Consider the following 20196-nt stretch of genomic DNA (forward strand, 5'->3'; position numbering starts at 1 on the left):
TAATACTGAAATTTATGAATTTACTGAAATAATGTGAATTCAGTTGACTTAAATACTGCAATGATGAAATTGTTGTGCATTGCACAGTAAAAGAATCTCGAAACATGCAGTTAAAGAAATTAAAAACCACTCTCAAGATACAGGTAATTATCACAAAACGCGTACCAAAACAGACAATTAAAGTAATGTATCACAGAAGAAGTAATTTCCAGATCCCTAGAATCAGCTGGAGTAGATGAGAGAGCAGAAAATGTGCATTTATTAAATTCATACTCTAAGAAAATTAGTTTAGATTAATAAAATTGCTATTGAACCGTTAATGCGTCCCCATCCTTATCAACATCTAAACAAATTGTAATTAAGGAAATAGTAACAGTAAACGGTTAGTATACTATTGAAAATCTCAAAATGCCCCAATTGAACAAAATCCCTCATTCGTTCTTCGACTGCATTTTTATAAATACAATCCACTGGGTTGCGGGGGGAGCAAGCTGGTACAGTGGTAGAGCGTGAGACTTAGGTCCCCGTGGTACCGGGTTCAAATCCCGCCAATCACCAATGGATGTTTATATAAATGATAATTCCGAGACCCCGTGTTATACCTGAAGTAATGAGGACAAATTCCGGGCTGGAATGTAGATGAACCGGGCGCGATATTATCATGGTACCTATAACCCAGGCGATTGGTGGAACTTACAACCAGTCCTTTAGGACATAACTGCGATCTAACCTCTACGTTAGCATAATACTTTAATATCTCAAATTGGTTCCTAAATCAGCCTCCTAACTACTTAAGAGAAATTCAAATCTCTATTACTTTCGAAATCAGTTTTACTTCCACACAATTGAGTCGCATACTCCCCAAATATGACATGTTGATTTGAAATTGCAGGAAATTAAAATAGGAAATAAAAATGTTTGGTATGTTCCGAGCATTGATTTTCCAAGGGTACCGAAAGTCAACGATGGTTAGGGTTTACTTACACTACTCCAAAGAATACCCAAAAAGTCGTCCCTTCTAAAAGTGGTCTAGAATTTGTATCCCTCGGTGAGTGACGCACAGTTTATAAAGTATAATAATGGATTTATGAACAAGAATAATATATGTATATTTTCGTAAGTTTCGGTGTAACGAGCGTCGGTCCTGTGAGCCTATTATGAGTCACCCGCTCTACCGAGATGTTTAGATGCCGCTCTCGTTCGCTCTGACACACTTACGACAAGTTTGGAGTTGCACATTTTTTATCCACTATAAAAGCTTTGGTCTTCAAGTGCCAGAGTAGTTTTGTGTCCAGTGACAGTACCCAGCCTACAACATGCAGTTCACGGTGAGTTTTGTCAATGTGCACAGTAAGAGTAGTAATTTTTTTTTGTAATTATTGGCGAGTTCTAAAAACATAAATTTTACTTTGTATTAGTGTAGGTTGTTTTCGATGAGTCACACAAAATTTAAAGTGAATCTAGTGTTTTTGAAGTATTGTAGTTTGTTTATCAATTCAATTTAATTCCATTCTATGATAAAGCGACGCAGTCTTTGCTAGGAGAATGATGGGTCAGTGTTGATAGGTTTGAAATTATCAGTGTAGCTTTGTTACTGAATAAGATCAGCTGTTACTTTAGTCAGGATAATTTATTCCGGAGATCAAGATCAGCTGGCCTTAGTTTCTATAGTAATACCAGAAACAAAAGAACCCTCGGCCGTTTCGAGCCGCGCAGGTTTCAATGGTACGGCCCACCTACCTGCGCGAACCACGTGATCTTTTCGTTTCTGCGCAGGTTGTTTTGTTCGTGGTATATCTATAAACTATAAAAGGACTATACTGATAGTTTTAGGGTCGAACCGGTGACCGTTTGATTACTAGGCAAGCTCTACAGCCACTCAGCTACCTAGCTTATTTTATGGGTCTATCAGATTAGTATTACCACCAAAGATTACATATGCTAATATGTAATCTTTGGTATTACTAAGTTTTATGGGTCTATCAGTAGATTTCTAAGTTGTGTGTGTCTATCAGTATATTGCTAAGTTTACACTTTAAATATTTTCATCTTTGTATAGCTGTACCCTCTTGTTACCTAATTAATACCTTGTACGTTTTTTGGCTTTAGTTTTATTTTATTGTTTGTATTTGATAGTTTGTTTTGTCTGCAGTATTTTATGTATCATCCACTTTCTTCTCCCTCCTGTTTTGATTGTTGTATAATATTTTTCATAACTAATATATTTATTTGTCATTTTAAATCAATATTATTATAGCTTTGTGCCTATCGCTGCATGATCTTTGTGTTTGTGTTGCATTCATCATTACATTCATGTTATGTCCTGTTAATTTACTTGTAGTAATTTAATTCAAAGATGGGTTTTATGTCAGAATAAACAGGGTAAGATTGTTTTACCATACTAACTGACTACACACGTGCATCTTTTTTGTACTAGGCGCCAACTTAAATTCATATTTATTAATTTTTTTTTACTTTAGTAAGTAAATTTTTTTTATTAAGTTCCTCTTAATTATATGTTTTGCATTTGTGTACTTTGTGTTACATAAAACAGCATACATGTGTTATAAAGTACAACAGTTAAAATTTACAAGTGGATTTTATGGTGTATTGAGAAAATTAGAAACGAATCCTAGTTTCTAATATGTAAATTTAACTAAATAAACTAAATATGTTAACTTCAATTTTTAATAATTTTTGCTAATCAACCAACTTTGAGTCTTTTTTGCCGGAGTGAAATAAAAAAGATTAATTATTGTAAAACACTAAAACATGTGTCCCTGTATTCAAATAGTAAGGCACACGTTACAATACGGTAAAAATAATAAAACTAATAGCCTACTTAATCGGAGAACATCTTCAGATTTTGCATTAGAACTTCAGTATTTAAATTAGTTTTGTGTATTAAAAAAGTGCAATGTTTTAAGTCACGGTTTGGTTAGGAGATGGGCAGGTACAGTGTATTAACTTCTTTAAACTACAGCTTTTGTCATGTTTTTTGTACGAAATTTCTGTCCCAGATATTGTCAGTGGCGCTTCTCGCTGCCCTCGCCTCCTCCGCGTCCATCCCCGAGTCCTCGGACACCGCCCCAGCGGCCAAGCAGAAGAGAGGACTCTTCGGCAGCTACTACGCCCCTTCAGCAGGTGAGAGTCTTCACAGAGGACCATTGTATCACTGACGTAGTTTTAAACCGGTGTGTTGCTTTATTATACAGCAAAGAAATGGATAAAATTAAATTGAATAACCTTTTTGAAATATGTTTTTAAATTCATGTGAGCTCTGTAAAGATTGCATCAACCCTCATCGAACTATTTACATGTGATGAGCTTTGTATTGTTATCAGTGTTAAGTAAACCTCTGCATCTGCCTACTAGGACAGGAAGTGTTTTTTTTTATTTTTTTTTAACAGGTTAACAAAGCGTGGCATCAAATTACAAAGTTCCTATATCCTATAATAATAACTTGAAATATTCTCTTGAATACTTTTTGTAAAGAAATTATTGGAACAGTAAACATTTTCAGAAATACCAGACAGTTTCAAAACAGAAATACATAATTATAGCAAATCCAAGTATTTGATGTGTATAAATTAGGTTTCTGGAATTGAATCGAATCCATTCTATCTTATAAATATTTTAAGAGCGTTTCTCTAACACAAATTAACTAAACCTATGAAATAAACCGACTAGTTACAGTAAAAAATTAAAAATACAAAATATGCAACATCATCCAAAATAAAATGATAAATTTATGTAAATAGATATTCTGTTTAATAATACTTTTGAGTTGAGAGATGATGTGTTAAGTTGAAATGATCTGTATACGTGAAATTATCTTATTGGTAGGAATTTATTTCACTATATTCTAGGAAGGAAGTACAAAAAACTATTTTGAAAGCTAAAAAGACTCATTAAATTTGATTCTAAGGCAAGCAATCATAGAATGCTCTAACAAATTTTCAATTTGTGAGTCGGTGGCTCAGTTGGTAGCGTCGCGGACTTCGGGCCCAAGGCAGCAGTGTCGTGGGTTCGGATCCTGGTCACTGCCACAAACTTTTATCAGTACAGTTCACCTTTGTACTGTACCGGCTCACCCCTTGCTTTGCTGGATACGTTCCACGCACAGATCTGTAGTCTATGTGGACGGGAAAATGCAAGGTAAAAGAGGCCGCCAACCTCTTTTTTAAAAAAAAAAAAAAAAAAAAAAAAAAAAAAAAAAAAATTTTCAATTTAAGTTTTTAATTCAAAATTAAGTTCCATCAAGAAATGTCTATAAAGTAAGAGGTCTAGCAGTGAATGAGCCCGTTCAAGGTTTGTCATTGTTTTGGAGCAATCAACTCCCCAACCATGAAGCGCGAACATTTCGTCAATCAAATTAACAAGGATCTTTGTGTTTTGTAATTTAATTTACTCGAAGGCCAATCAATAATTATTTGCATGGAACTTTTGTGACTTGATAGACGTAGTTGATTGATTGGTTTATTTCAATGTACTAAAGGTTTTATGGCTTATAACTGTGACTATGACTGTTAATGGTTCTTTTCTGTGCAACATCTTTGCATGATTTATCTGTTTCAGCTGTTGTAGCCCATGCCCCAGTGTACCATGCCCCTCTGGTCGCCCCAGCTCCAGTATATCATGCCCCAGTTGCCGCAGCTACCTCCTACTCCACCAGTAGTGTCAGCATCACTCATGCTGTACCAAAGGTCGCCATTGCTCATGCCCCATTGGCTGTAGCTCCGGCACCAGTCTATGCTGCTCATGCGCCCATCTACGCTGCTCATGCTCCGGTCTATGCTGCCCACGCACCAGCATACTACCACGCTCCTGCCTTTTACCACTAATGTGTACATTGAATAAATTGATTTCACTGGACATCTTGTTCGCATTTGTTAAACCTTCACTGTTGAGTTTGGTTAAGCAATTGGTAGTTTTGTTTATTTGGCTAAGCAAAAGTTAATAAGTGTACGAACGAAATAATACAATTGAGTTCGATTTTTAAAGCTTTGTGATCCATTTGTTTTCTTTTAACAAATTTATTGTGTTTTTTTGCTATGACTAACCACCATAGGTACATGGCACCCTTGGGTTGTTAGTTTATGATAGCACATATTGTAAAATTTACATTTAAATACCATAAAGACGTTTGGTTGATCATAATGCATTCGAGCATCGCCTATCGCATGACATGAAACACACACTGTAAAAATAAGCTCTAGATTTAATGAATGGACGAGAAATCTACTTGAATATGTCGTCCACGTTATTTTATACATGCTACTCTAGACACAATTTGGGGATGTATAATCAAAGACTGGACTCAATTCTGATTTACTTTCTTGAAAACTGCAAGCTATTTTTTTGATTCAAGAATTTTCTTAAATCTTGATTCAACTGTATATCTCACTGCATGGTAAACAAATCTTCATAGTCTATTCTTCTATCAAAATTTACAAACAGTGAAACACTACACTATCACTACTCTCTTGATTCTTGATTCGATTGTATATCTCACTACTTCATAAAAGACAAATCTTCATAGTCTATTCTTCTATCATTTCACTTCACAAACAAAAACGTAACAATTCACTTCTACTTCCTTGATTCTTGATTCAACTGTACCATCTGGTATCTGTATATCACTGCATGGTAAACAAATCTTCATAGTATATTCTTCTTTACTTTACAAAAACAATGTAACACTTCACCATCACTACTATCTTGATTCTTGATTCGACTGTATATCTCACTGCATGGTAGACAAATCTTGACACTTGATAGTCTATTCTTCTATCGTTTCACTTCACAAACAACATAACACCTCACTGTCACCACTCTTTGGATTTCTCATTCGACTGTATATCTTACATATTTATTTGTTTGTATTTCTGCATGGTAGAAAATCTTCATAGTCTATTCTTCTATTATTACACCTCACAAACAATGTAAACCATTACTGTCACAGGTCTGTTGATTCTTCATTCAACTGTATATTTCACTGCATGGTAGAAAATCTTCATAGTCTATTCTTCTATCATTACACCTGACAAACAATGTAAACCATTACTGTCACCATTCTCTTGATTCTTCATTCGACTGTATATCTCACTGCAATGGTAGACAATCTTCATAGTCTCTTCTTCTATCATTACACCTCACAAACAATGTAAACCATTACTGTCACCGATCCCTTGATTCTTCATTCAACTGTACATCTCACTGCAATGGTAGACAGTCTTCATAGTCTCTTCTTCTATCATTACACCTCACATACAATGTAAACCATTACTGTCACCGATCCCTTGATTCTTCATTCAACTGTACATCTCACTGCAATGGTAGACAATCTTCATAGTCTCTTCTTCTATCATTACACCTCACAAACAATGTAAACCATTACTGTCACCATTCTCTTGATTCTTCATTCGACTGTACATCTCACTGCAATGGTAGACAATCTTCATAGTCTCTTCTTCTATCATTACACCTCACAAACAATGTAAACCATTACTGTCACCATTCTCTTGATTCTTCATTCGACTGTATATCTCACTGCAATGGTAGACAATCTTCATAGTCTCTTCTTCTATCATTACACCTCACAAACAATGTAAACCATTACTGTCACCGATCCCTTGATTCTTCATTCAACTGTACATCTCACTGCAATGGTAGACAATCTTCATAGTCTCTTCTTCTATCATTACACCTCACATACAATGTAAACCATTACTGTCACCGATCCCTTGATTCTTCATTCAACTGTACATCTCACTGCAATGGTAGACAATCTTCATAGTCTCTTCTTCTATCATTACACCTCACATACAATGTAAACCATTACTGTCACCGATCCCTTGATTCTTCATTCAACTGTACATCTCACTGCAATGGTAGACAATCTTCATAGTCTCTTCTTCTATCATTACACCTCACAAACAATGTAAACCATTACTGTCACCGATCCCTTGATTCTTCATTCAACTGTACATCTCACTGCAATGGTAGACAATCTTCATAGTCTCTTCTTCTATCATTACACCTCACAAACAATGTAAACCATTACTGTCACCATTCTCTTGATTCTTCATTCGACTGTATATCTCACTGCAATGGTAGACAATCTTCATAGTCTCTTCTTCTATCATTACACCTCACAAACAATGTAAACCATTACTGTCACCGATCCCTTGATTCTTCATTCAACTGTACATCTCACTGCAATGGTAGACAATCTTCATAGTCTCTTCTTCTATCATTACACCTCACATACAATGTAAACCATTACTGTCACCGATCCCTTGATTCTTCATTCAACTGTACATCTCACTGCAATGGTAGACAATCTTCATAGTCTCTTCTTCTATCATTACACCTCACAAACAATGTAAACCATTACTGTCACCATTCTCTTGATTCTTCATTCGACTGTATATCTCACTGCAATGGTAGACAATCTTCATAGTCTCTTCTTCTATCATTACACCTCACATACAATGTAAACCATTACTGTCACCGATCCCTTGATTCTTCATTCAACTGTACATCTCACTGCAATGGTAGAAAATCTTCATAGTCTCTTCTTCTATCATTACACCTCACACAATGTAAACCATTACTGTCACCGATCCCTTGATTCTTCATTTGACTGTATATCTCACTGCATGGTAGATAATCTTCATAGTCTCTTATTCTATCATTTCACTTAACATACAATGTAACACTGCACTGTCACCACTCTCTTGATTCTTCATTTGACTGTATATCTCACTGCAATGGTAGACAATCTTCATAGTCTCTTCTTCTCAGGGCCGTCGCGTGGTTTTTTGGCGCCCGGGGCGGGATGTTGCCAGGCGCCCCCCCCCCAAAACACAGAATGAGTGATGATGTCGCTTTGTTTTAATCCCCAAAAACAGACACCTAAAGGGATTGAATCACCTTACAAAAATACCAGAGTCAGGAATCTGGGGTTGATTATTAGGGAGAAATTACTTAAATTTTGTATGAAAATCTTTTTAATTGATGATAACCAAATCCCAATTAATGTAAGAAAATGTTAAAATGTATAAAAAGTACTATACTGTATATGTTATTAATTAATACAGAGCAAATTGAAATTAATGCAATGAATGCAAAACCTCAAACCAAACCTACTCTGAATAGAATTTTTATACAGAATATAAGAAAACCACGTTATCACATTTAAATATGAGATCCTAAACATTAAGTGTAAATCACTCATGAAACTAAGCTGGCAGCTCAGCTGAGACTGCCGTTTTGCCGTAGGAGAAAGGAGTGATTGGGGTAGGGGTGGTTCCCAAGGTCGACCGTCAGCCGGTCGGGCGAATTAAAAATAGAATACGGCAGCTACGTGTACAGAGCAACACCGCGAACCGCAACATTGCAATATTAAGATAATAAAGACATTGCAATATAAAGATAATTAAGTTGGGACAGAGCCTTCAACTCCACAGTGGAGTTGATTGTTTAGGCTATTATTACTAAATTTAATTCAATACAATATTGATATTTAATTTGGAAAACATTGCAAATTATAAAGTGATTGGTATCAAATAATAGGCTATGTATTTTTCAATAAAGGCATAAAACGTAATATTCAACATTCAGATAAACACACGAATAATAGAACTAGTATTCGTGGTCATACATAACTTTCCAAAATACGTTATGTGCATCTAACTTTTTTTTATATATGTTGCATTACTTTTGCCGCGGCGCCCCCCTGACCGCGGCGCCCAGGGCGGTCGCCCTGGTCGCCCCACCCACGCGACGGCCCTGCTTCTTCTATCATTACACCTCACATACAATGTAAACCATTACTGTCACCGATCCCTTGATTCTTCATTTGACTGTATATCTCACTGCAATGGTAGATAATCTTCATAGTCTCTTATTCTATAATCATTTCACTTAACATACAATGTAACACTTCACTGTCACCACTGTCTTGATTCTTAATTCAACTGCATATCTTACTGCATGGTAGAAAAATTTTCACATTCCATTCTTCTATCACTTCACTTCACACACAATGTAACACTTTGACGAGTCTTATTGAGCTAGTTAGATTTGAGGCGATATCTCACTCTCCCTCCTAACCTACTCTACTTTAGTATGATTTAAAAAATTGATAATGAAACAAGTATAACACTTCCAGGACAATAAAGGATATCCCCAAGTTGTGTGTTTTTTTAAGTTTTTGTGATACTGTACAAAGTTTAAAAAATACTTATTATCCTTACCAGCTGAACACATGGCAAATTGGATTATCATGCTGCTGAAGGTCTCGAGTATTGTATTTTACGTAAAAACCCTTCCTAAAGGATATATATATATAATATAATAAAGTTATAATCGTTAATCGTTATTTTATATTTTTTTTTATTTAATTTGCACCAGAAGGGCACAACAACAAAACTGTTGAAGACACTGAAATAAAGAAAAACGGGAAAAGATAAATATCGCCACCTAACTATCTCAACCAAGTATGTTCAACAAATAATACTGGAATGGAGACACGTATATAACTGTATATAAAAAAAAAACTATTTAAATGGGTTGATGGACTACTTGAGAAATTGTATCACTATCACACTCACACACTTCCAAAGGGTTTCTATACTTTCGGTAGAAGCAGAACACTATTGTTGACAAAATGAAGATATAGTCCTTTTTGTATCCATCACAAAAACCATTACTAGCATGCTGCTTCAAAGTAGTTCTTCAAAAACTGTATAGAGCATATAGTCAAAGTAAGTAGCCTTATCCATTGCTACTTACGGTGGTAGCCAATCCATTTTGTTTACGCTTCCTCCCTAGTAATACTCGCACACTCCACTACAACACATTGAATCACAGTTTTGAGTCTTGCTGATTATCAATCATTATCAATCACCGGTTTGTCCATTTGTTTTTTTTTTTATCGATCAGAAGACAGTGGCTACTTACAGTGGTAGCCAATCCATTTTGTTAACACTACCTCCCCATTAGTCGCAATGCACTACAACACACTGAATCACTGTCTTGCTGTTTATTATTCACATTGAAACACTGTTTTCACAGAGACTGTTCAATAAACAACAAATAATTTACTTTTTTGTCACAAAACATATCACTTATACAATTTATGGTATGCCTATCATTACACACTCTCATCCCTTGTTATGGTTATTTAATCTGAGTAATTATAAATTAAATCCACGGTTAACAAGTCATACATTTACTTTCTAAATAATAATGTGATATCTCTAAGCACTTCACAAACACGTAGCAGCCTATATTTTTGTATAAAACAATCATCATTATAGTAAGAAACAACGTACCATATCACATTACTTCGCTGCTAAAAACCTAATTACAATCTTGCAATGTCTTATTTTCTGTAAAGATACACAATTATCACAATAAAATATAATTTAATATCTTACAATACTTCACTATTACGGAGCAGCATACTGTGATTTCTAAAAAAGAATCATCATAAGAAGTAATCCATGTAACGTCTCACAGCACTTTCCTATCAACAATCTAATTACAATCTTGAACAGTCTTTAAGTCTGTTAAAAAACAAACAATAAACACAAGAAAATATAGGTAAACATCTCAGAAGACTTGGTCATCACGGAGTAGTACCTATCATTGTAGTATATTATGTTTAAAAAAATTATTATCATTAAAAAACAATGCAGCATCTGTAATGTTACATTTCACAGCACAAGATAAAAAAGGCTAGCATTTTCAATGAGATAATAACATGAAATGAACAACAAATGATCTCATAGCACATTACTTCCAAAACAAATTATTAGTCTAAAAAACACAAATACAAGCCTCATTTAACCTTGCATTTGCCCGTCCACATAAACTAAGCGCCCGTGCGTGGATCGTTTACAGCAAAGCAAGGAGTGAGCCGGTACAGTACAAAGGTGAACTGTACTGATAAAATTTAGTGGCAGTGACCAGGATCCGAACACACGACATCGCTGCCTTGGGCCCGAAGTCTGCGTGACGCTACCGACTGAGCCACCGACTGACCATTTATTTATTAATTATTTGCCCCGACTCATGGGTTGATTTGCCCATACAAATAACATTATTGTGCTCACCAGTGACACCGGCAAGTAAGTATGCTAGGTGTGGGTGGACTCTTTCATTATTGCGCTCATGTTCACTCATCCCGAAACGCGCAGAATATGCGTACTACTAGTTTATAATAATTAATAAACAGTGGAGCATCTCACAGCACTTCGCCTTAAACAACTTGATCAAATTCATATAATGATTGGATATGTGTAAAATAAAAAAGTGTGACACAAAGTTGAGCACTTCACCACCACGTAAAATTCAAAACATTTCACAATTCACTTCACACCTCAAACAACGTAAAACTTTATTGTCACCAAACTCTTGATTTTAATGTATATCTCACTGCACATGTATTGTTTGTGTATTTGTGATGTTCCTGTCCTGGGAGAAGAGTGTACCTTTGATCTAAGTCAGGGCAGTTAAATAAAGAATTTGTCAATTTAAATGCTAGGAAAATCTTCATAGTCTATTCATCTATCACTTCACTTCACAAACATCGTAAGTGAGCCTTCCACAGTAGGAAAATCTTCATAGTCTATATTCTTCTATCACTTCACTGTACAAACAGTGTATGTAAATTAACATCAGGAATCCTCTGATTTTAATGTTTACCTCACTGCACAGTATGAAAATCTTCATAGGCTATTTATCTATCACTTCTCTTCACAAACAACAAAAAACAATTCACTGTCACCATTCTCCTAATTCATGGTTTAACTATATATCTCACTGCATGGTGGGTAAATCTTCATAGTCTATTCTATTAGTTAAATCCACAAACAATGTAACACTTCACTTTCAACACTCTCATTTTTTATTCATGATTTGATCCCTCTGCACTGTAGGAAAATCTTCAAAGTCTGGTCTTTTATCACTTCACTTCACAAACAACATATACCACTTATCACTGTCACCATTCTCTTAATTCATGAATGAACTGTATATCTCTCTGCACAGTAGAAAAATCTTTTTAGTCTATTCTTCTATCAATTAACTTCACAAACATCAAGAACACTTCACTGTCTCCCCTCTCTTGATTTTTGATAATACCCTATATCTTACTGGATAACAGACAAATCTTAATAATCCATTCTTCTATCATTTCACTTCACAAACAACCAAACACTGCACTGTCACCATTCTCTTGATTCTTGGTTCCACTGTATATCTCACTGCATGGTAGACAAATCTTCATAGTCTATTCTTCTAACATTTCACTTCACAAACAACAAAAAACTCTGCATTGTCTCCACTCTTTTGATTCTTGATTCGACTGTATATCTCACTGCATGGTAGACAAATCTTCATAGTCTATTCTTCTATCATTTCACTTTACAAACAACAAAACACTGTACTGTCACCATTCTCTTGATTCTTGGTTCGACTGTATATCTCACTGCATGGTAGAAAAATCTTCTTAGTCTATTCTTCTATCATTTCACTTCACAAACAACAAAACACTGCACTGTCACCACTCTCTTGATTCTTGGTTCGACTGTATATCTCACTGCATGGTAGACAAATCTTCATAGTCTATTCTTCAATCATCAATCAACTTTCATATGTTTATCACATTCAAACACTTACGGGAATTATTTGTTTGTGTCAAAATCGTATATTATTTGTTCATATATTTATTCTCTGTTAATTTTTTGTTGCCATTTTGTTACCGGTAGATTTACAAATTTTATACCTTGATACGTTTGAATATGTTTATGTTGTATTGTAGCACTAAATTTAAGACTGTGATCAACATCTTAGGAACCAATTTATGTTTTAGAATAATTAAAGACTGAGAATCAATTTTTAAGAGATCAAGACGAAGCACCTGTACATGTGATTTTCACAAATTTGTATGTTATGTGCAAATAAATTATCATTATCATTCAATCATTTCACATCACAAACAACAAAACACTGCATTGTCACCACTCTTTTGATTCTTGGTTCGAATGTATATCTCACTTCTCACTGCATGATAGACAAATCTTCATAGTCTATTCTTCTATCATTTCACTTCACAAACAACAAAACACTGCATTGTCACCACTCTTTTGATTCTTGGTTCGACTGTATATCTCACTTCTCACTGCATGATAGACAAATCTTCATAGTCTATTCTTCTATCATTTCACTTCACAAACAACATAACACTGCACTGTCACCACTCTCTTGATTCTTGGTTAGACTGTATATCTCACTGCATGGTAGACAAATCTTCATAGTCTATTCTTCTATCACTTAGCTTCACAAACAACATAACACTGCACTGTCACCACACTTTTGATTCTTTTTTCGAATGTATATCTCTCTGCATGGTAGACGAATCTTCATAGTCTATTCATCTATCATTTCACTTTACCAACAACAAAACACTGCACTGTCGCCACTCTCTTGATTCTTCATTCGACTGTATATCTCACTGCATGGTAGACAAATCTTCATAGTCTATTCTTATCATTTCACTTCACAAACAACATAACACTGCACTGTCACCACTCTCTTGATTCTTGGTTAGACTGTATATCTCACTGCATGGTAGACAAATCTTCATAGTCTATTCTTCTATCACTTAGCTTCACAAACAACATAACACTGCACTGTCACCACTCTCTTGATTCTTGGTTCCACTGTATATCTCTCTGCATGGTAGACAAATCTTCATAGTCCATTCTTATATCATTTCACTTCACAAACAACATAACGCTGCACTGTCGCCACTCTCTTGATTCTTTGTTCCACTGTACATCTCACTGCATGGTAGAGAAATCTTCATAGTCTATTCTTCTATCATTTCACTTCACAAACAACATAACACTGCACTGTCACCACTCTCTTGATTCTTGGTTCGACTGTGTATCTCACCGCATGGTGGACAAATCTTCATAGTCTATTCTTCTATCATTTCACTTCACAAACATCGTAACACTTCACTGTCACCACTCTCTTGATTCTTGGTTCGACTGTGTATCTCACCGCATGGTAGACAAATCTTCATAGTCTATTCTTCTATCATTTCACTTTACAAACAACAAAACACTGCACTGTCACCACTCTCTTGATTCTTGGTTAGACTGTATATCTCACTGCATGGTAGACAAATCTTCATAGTCTATTCTTCTATCACTTACCTTTACAAACAACATAACACTGCACTGTCACCACTCTCATGATTCTTGGTTCCACTGTATATCTCTCTGCATGGTAGACAAATCTTCATAGTCCATTCTTATATCATTTCACTTCACAAACAACAAAACACTGCACTGTCACCACTCTCTTGATACTTTGTTCCACTGTATATCTCACTGCATGGTAGACAAATCTTCATAGTCTATTCTTCTATCATTTCACTTCACAAACAACAAAACACTGCACTGTCACTACTATCTTGATTCTTTATTCGACTGCATATCTCACTATACGGTAGATAATCTTCATAGTCTCTTCTTCTGTCATTTCACTTTACATACAATGTAACACTTCACTGTCACCATTTACTTGATTCTTGATTTGACTGTATATGTCACTGCATGGTAGAAAAATTTTTACATTCCATTCTTCTATCACTTCACTTCACACACAATGTAACACTTTGACGTGTCTTATTGAGCTAGTTAGATTTGAGGCGATATCTCACTCTCCCTCCTAACCTACTATACTTTAGTGTGATTTAAAAAATTGATAGCAAAACAAGTATAACACTTCCAGGACAAGAAATGATATCTCCAAGTTGTGTGTTTTTTTTAAGTTTTTGTGATACTGTACAAAGTTTAAAAAATACTTATTATCCTTACCAGCTGAACACATGGCAAATTGGATTATCATGCTACTGAAGGTCTCGAGTATTGTATTTTACGTAAAAACCCTTCGAAATGGATATATATAATATGAAAAAGTTATAATCGTTAATCGTTATTTTAATATTTTTTAAATTTAATTTGCACCACAAGAGCACGACAACAAAACTATTAAAGACACTGAAATAAAGAAAAATAGGAAAAGATAAATATCGCCACCTAACTATCTCAACCAAGTACCTATGTTCAACAAATAATACCGGAATAGAGACACGGATATAACTGTATTTTAGAAAAACTATTTAAATGGGTTAATGTACTACTTGAAAAATTTTTTCACTATCACACTCACGCACTTCCAAAGGTTTTCTCTACTTTCAGTAGAAGCAGAACACTATTGTTGACAAAATGAAGATATAGTCCTTTTTGTATCCATCACAAAAACAATTACTAGCTTGCTGCTTCAAAGTAGTTCTTCAAATACTGTATAGAGCATATAGTCAAAGTAAGTAGCCTTATCCATTGCTACTTACGGTGGTAGCCAATCCATTTTGTTTACGCTACCTCCCTAGTAATACTCGCACACTGCACTACAACACATTGAATCACAGTTTTGAGTCTTGCTGATTATCAATCATTTTGAAACACCGGTTTGTCCATTTGTTTTTTTGTTTTTTTATCGATCAGAAGACAGCGGCTACTTACAGTGGTAGCCAATCCATTTTGTTAACACTACCTCCCCATTAGTCGCAATGCACTACAACACACTGAATCACTGTCTTGCTGTTTATTATTCACATTGAAACACTGTTTTCACAGAGACTGTTCAATAAACAACAAATAATTTACTTTTTTGTCACAAAACATATCACTTTTACAATTTATGGTATGCCTATCATTAAACACTGTCATCCCTTGTTATGGTTATTTAATCTGAGTAATTATAAATTAAATCCACGGTTAACAAGTCATACATTTACTTTCTAAATAATAATGTGATATCTCTAAACACTTCACAAACACGTAGCAGCCTATATTTTTGTATAAAACAATCATCATTATAGTAAGAAACAACGTACCATATCACATCACTTCGCTGCTAAAAACCTAATTACAATCTTGCAATGTCTTATTTTCTGTAAAGATACACAATTATCACAATAAAATATAATTTAATATCTTACAATATTTCACTATTACGGAGCAGCATACTGTGATTTCTAAAAAAGAATCATCATAAGAAGTAATCCATGTAACGTCTCACAGCACTTTCCTATCAACAATCTAATTACAATCTTGAACAGTCTTTAAGTCTGTTAAAAAACAAACAATAAACACAAGAAAATATAGGTAAACATCTCAGAAGACATGGTCATCACGGAGTAGTACCTATCATTGTAGTATATTATGTTTAAAAAAATTATTATCATTAAAAAACAATGCAGCATCTGTAATGTTGCATTTCACAGCACAAGATAAAAAAGGCTAGCATTTTCAATGAGATAATAACATGAAATGAACAACAAATGATCTCATAGCACATTACTTCCAAAACAAATTATTACAGTCTCAGTCTAAAAAACACAAATACAAGCCTCATTTAACCTTGCATTTGCCCGTCCACATAAACTAAGCGCCCGTGCGTGGATCGTTTACAGCAAAGCAAGGAGTGAGCCGGTACAGTACAAAGGTGAACTGTACTGATAAAATTTAGTGGCAGTGACCAGGATCCGAACACACGACATCGCTGCCTTTGGGCCCGAAGTCTGCGTGACGCTACCGACTGAGCCACCGACTCACCATTTATTTATTAATTATTTGCCCCGACTCATGGATTGATTTGCCCATACAAATAACATTATTGTGTTCACCAGTGACACCGGCAAGTAGGTATGCTAGGTGTGGGCGGACTCTTTCATTATTGCGCTCATGTTCACTCATCCCAAAACGCGCAGAATATGCGTACTACTAGTTTATAATAATTAATAAACAGTGGAGCATCTCACAGCACTTCGCCTTAAACAACTTTGATCAAATTCATATAATGATTGGATATGTGTAAAATAAAAAAGTGTGACACAAAGTTGAGCACTTCACCACCACGTAAAATTCAAAACATTTCACAATTCACTTCACACCTCAAACAACGTAAAACTTTATTGTCACCAAACTCTTGATTTTAATGCACATGTATTGTTTGTGTATTTGTGATGTTCCTGTCCTGGGAGAAGAGTGTACCTTTGATCTAAGTCAGGGCAGTTAAATAAAGAATTTGTCAATTTAAATGCTAGGAAAATCTTCATAGTCTTTTCATCTATCACTTCACTTCACAAACATCGTAAGTGAGCCTTCCACAGTAGGAAAATCTTCATAGTCTATATTCTTCTATCACTTCACTGTACAAACAGTGTATGTAAATTAACATCAGGAATCCTCTGATTTTAATGTTTACCTCACTGCACAGTATGAGAATCTTCATAGGCTATTTATCTATCACTTCTCTTCACAAACAACAAAAAACAATTCACTGTCACCATTCTCCTAATTCATGGTTTAACTATATATCTCACTGCATGGTGGGTAAATCTTCATAGTCTATTCTATTAGTTAAATCCACAAACAATGTAACACTTCACTTTCAACACTCTCATTTTTTATTCATGATTTGATCCCTCTGCACTGTAGGAAAATCTTCAAAGTCTGGTCTTTTATCACTTCACTTCACAAACAACATATACCACTTATCACTGTCACCATTCTCTTAATTCATGAATGAACTGTATATCTCTCTGCACAGTAGAAAAATCTTTTTAGTCTATTCTTCTATCAATTAACTTCACAAACATCAAGAACACTTCACTGTCTCCCCTCTCTTGATTTTTGATAATACCCTATATCTTACTGGATAACAGACAAATCTTAATAATCCATTCTTCTATCATTTCACTTCACAAACAACCAAACACTGCACTGTCACCATTCTCTAGATTCTTGGTTCCACTGTATATCTCACTGCATGGTAGACAAATCTTCATAGTCTATTCTTCTATCATTTCACTTTACAAACAACAAAACACTGTACTGTCACCACTCTCTTGATTCTTGGTTCGACTGTATATCTCACTGCATGGTAGAAAAATCTTCATAGTCTATTCTTCTATCATTTCACTTCACAAACAACAAAACACTGCACTGTCACCACTTTCTTGATTCTTGGTTCGACTGTATATCTCACTGCATGGTAGACAAATCTTCATAGTCTATTCTTCAATCATCAATCAACTTTCATATGTTTATCACATTCAAACACTTACGGGAATTATTTGTTTGTGTCAAAATCGTATATTATTTGTTCATATATTTATTCTCTGTTAATTTTTTTGTTGCCATTTTGTTACCGGTAGATTTACAAATTTTATACCTTGATATGTTTGAATATGTTTATGTTGTATTGTATCACTAAATTTAAGACTGTGATCAACATCTTAGGAACCAATTTATGTTTTAGAATAATTAGGACTGAGAATCAATTTTTAAGAGATCAAGACAAAGCACCTGTACATGTGATTTTCACAAATTTGTATGTTATGTGCAAATAAATTATCATTATCATTATCATTATCATTCAATCATTTCACATCACAAACAACAAAACACTGCATTGTCACCATTCTTTTGATTCTTGGTTCGACTGTATATCTTACTTCTCACTGCATGATAGACAAATCTTCATAGTCTATTCTTCTATCATTTCACTTCACAAACAACATAACACTGCACTGTCACCACTCTCTTGATTCTTGGTTAGACTGTATATCTCACTGCATGGTAGACAAATCTTCATAGTCTATTCTTCTATCACTTAGCTTCACAAACAACATAACACTGCACTGTCACCACTCTCTTGATTCTTGGTTCCACTGTATATCTCTCTGCGTGGTAGACAAATCTTCATAGTCCATTCTTATATCATTTCACTTCACAAACTACATAACGCTGCACTGTCGCCACTCTCTTGATTCTTTGTTCCACTGTACATCTCACTGCATGGTAGAGAAATCTTCATAGTCTATTCTTCTATCATTTCACTTCACAAACAACAAAACACTGCACTGTCACCACTCTCTTGATTCTTGGTTCGACTGTGTATCTCACCGCATGGTAGACAAATCTTCATAGTCTATTCTTCTATCATTTCACTTCACAAACAACAAAACACTGCACTGTCACCACTCTCTTGATTCTTGGTTCGACTGTGTATCTCACCGCATGGTAGACAAATCTTCATAGTCCATTCTTATATCATTTCACTTCACAAACTACATAACGCTGCACTGTCGCCACTCTCTTGATTCTTTGTTCCACTGTACATCTCACTGCATGGTAGAGAAATCTTCATAGTCTATTCTTCTATCATTTCACTTCACAAACAACAAAACACTGCACTGTCACCACTCTCTTGATTCTTGGTTTGACTGTGTATCTCACCGCATGGTAGACAAATCTTCATTCATTGTTTGCATTCTTGTAAAAGAAAGCCTTGAGAGCAGCACAGTAGCCATAGATGTTTCCAAGTACTGTAAAGAACTGTTATTTGAAGCAGCTCTTATAAAAATAAAATTCAAGAACTCAAATCTGTTTGTACTGGGAACCTACAGACCCCCAAACGGAGACCTTGAGGAATCATTAAACACCTTTACAGAACTAATTGAGGAAACAAAAATTGAAAATTCCCCTCTTATCATCATGGGAGATATTAACGTTGATTTGTGTAACCCAAACAGGAAACACATTATCTTAAATGAAACTCTTGCTATGCACAACATCCAGAGACTACAGCTTCCACCTACGAGAATAACAAATCTAACACAAACCTCCATTGACTGGATATGTACAAATATGGACACAAACCAACTCACTCCAGAAATCATCAATGCAGGACTTTCGGATCATACTGCTCAACTCTGTACTGTAAACTTCAACTCACACATCAACTCAAGTTATCCTGCCCAAATTGGACGCTGTCTAAAAATAAAAACCTGCAAGACCTCAAGTATCTTCTCAGTCAAGAAAACTGGCTTAGTGTTACCTCAATAAACAATGCCGAAGAAGCTTTTAAAACTTTTAGTAACATAGTGAGAGTAGCTATGGATGCAGCCTGCCCCCAAAAGAAGATAAAAATACAAAGAAAACATAAACTAAAATTCTCCATGGACCCAGAAGCAGTGAGACTTAAAGCCGAATTTCTTAAAGCTCTAAGAAAGTTTGAGGTGACGGGAAATCCAGATGA

At 35.1% G+C, this 20196-nt stretch overlaps 1 protein-coding gene across 1 annotated transcript; it reads left to right on the top strand.

Moving 5' to 3' along the window:
- The first annotated feature begins 1239 nt into the window (after positions 1–1239).
- LOC128987642 (cuticle protein 70, isoforms A and B-like) lies at positions 1240–4875 on the top strand. Its single transcript, XM_054408599.1, has 3 exons — positions 1240–1328; positions 3021–3144; positions 4579–4875. The coding sequence occupies exons 1-3, from the start codon at positions 1317–1319 to the stop codon at positions 4842–4844; spliced, it is 402 nt and encodes a 133-aa protein (XP_054264574.1). The 5' UTR covers positions 1240–1316; the 3' UTR covers positions 4845–4875.
- The last annotated feature ends 15321 nt before the right edge of the window (positions 4876–20196 follow it).

This window comes from Macrosteles quadrilineatus, unplaced genomic scaffold (assembly GCF_028750875.1).
Source record: "Macrosteles quadrilineatus isolate MER2022 unplaced genomic scaffold, UCM_ALF_1.0 Scaffold_2__2_contigs__length_208266976, whole genome shotgun sequence".
NCBI lineage: Eukaryota > Metazoa > Arthropoda > Insecta > Hemiptera > Cicadellidae > Macrosteles > Macrosteles quadrilineatus.

Excerpts from the sequence above, each read along its gene's own strand:
- LOC128987642 (XM_054408599.1), top strand. Across the intron at positions 3,145-4,578 it reads CTACTACGCCCCTTCAGCAG|CTGTTGTAGCCCATGCCCCA; the intron begins GTGAGAGTCTTC and ends TATCTGTTTCAG.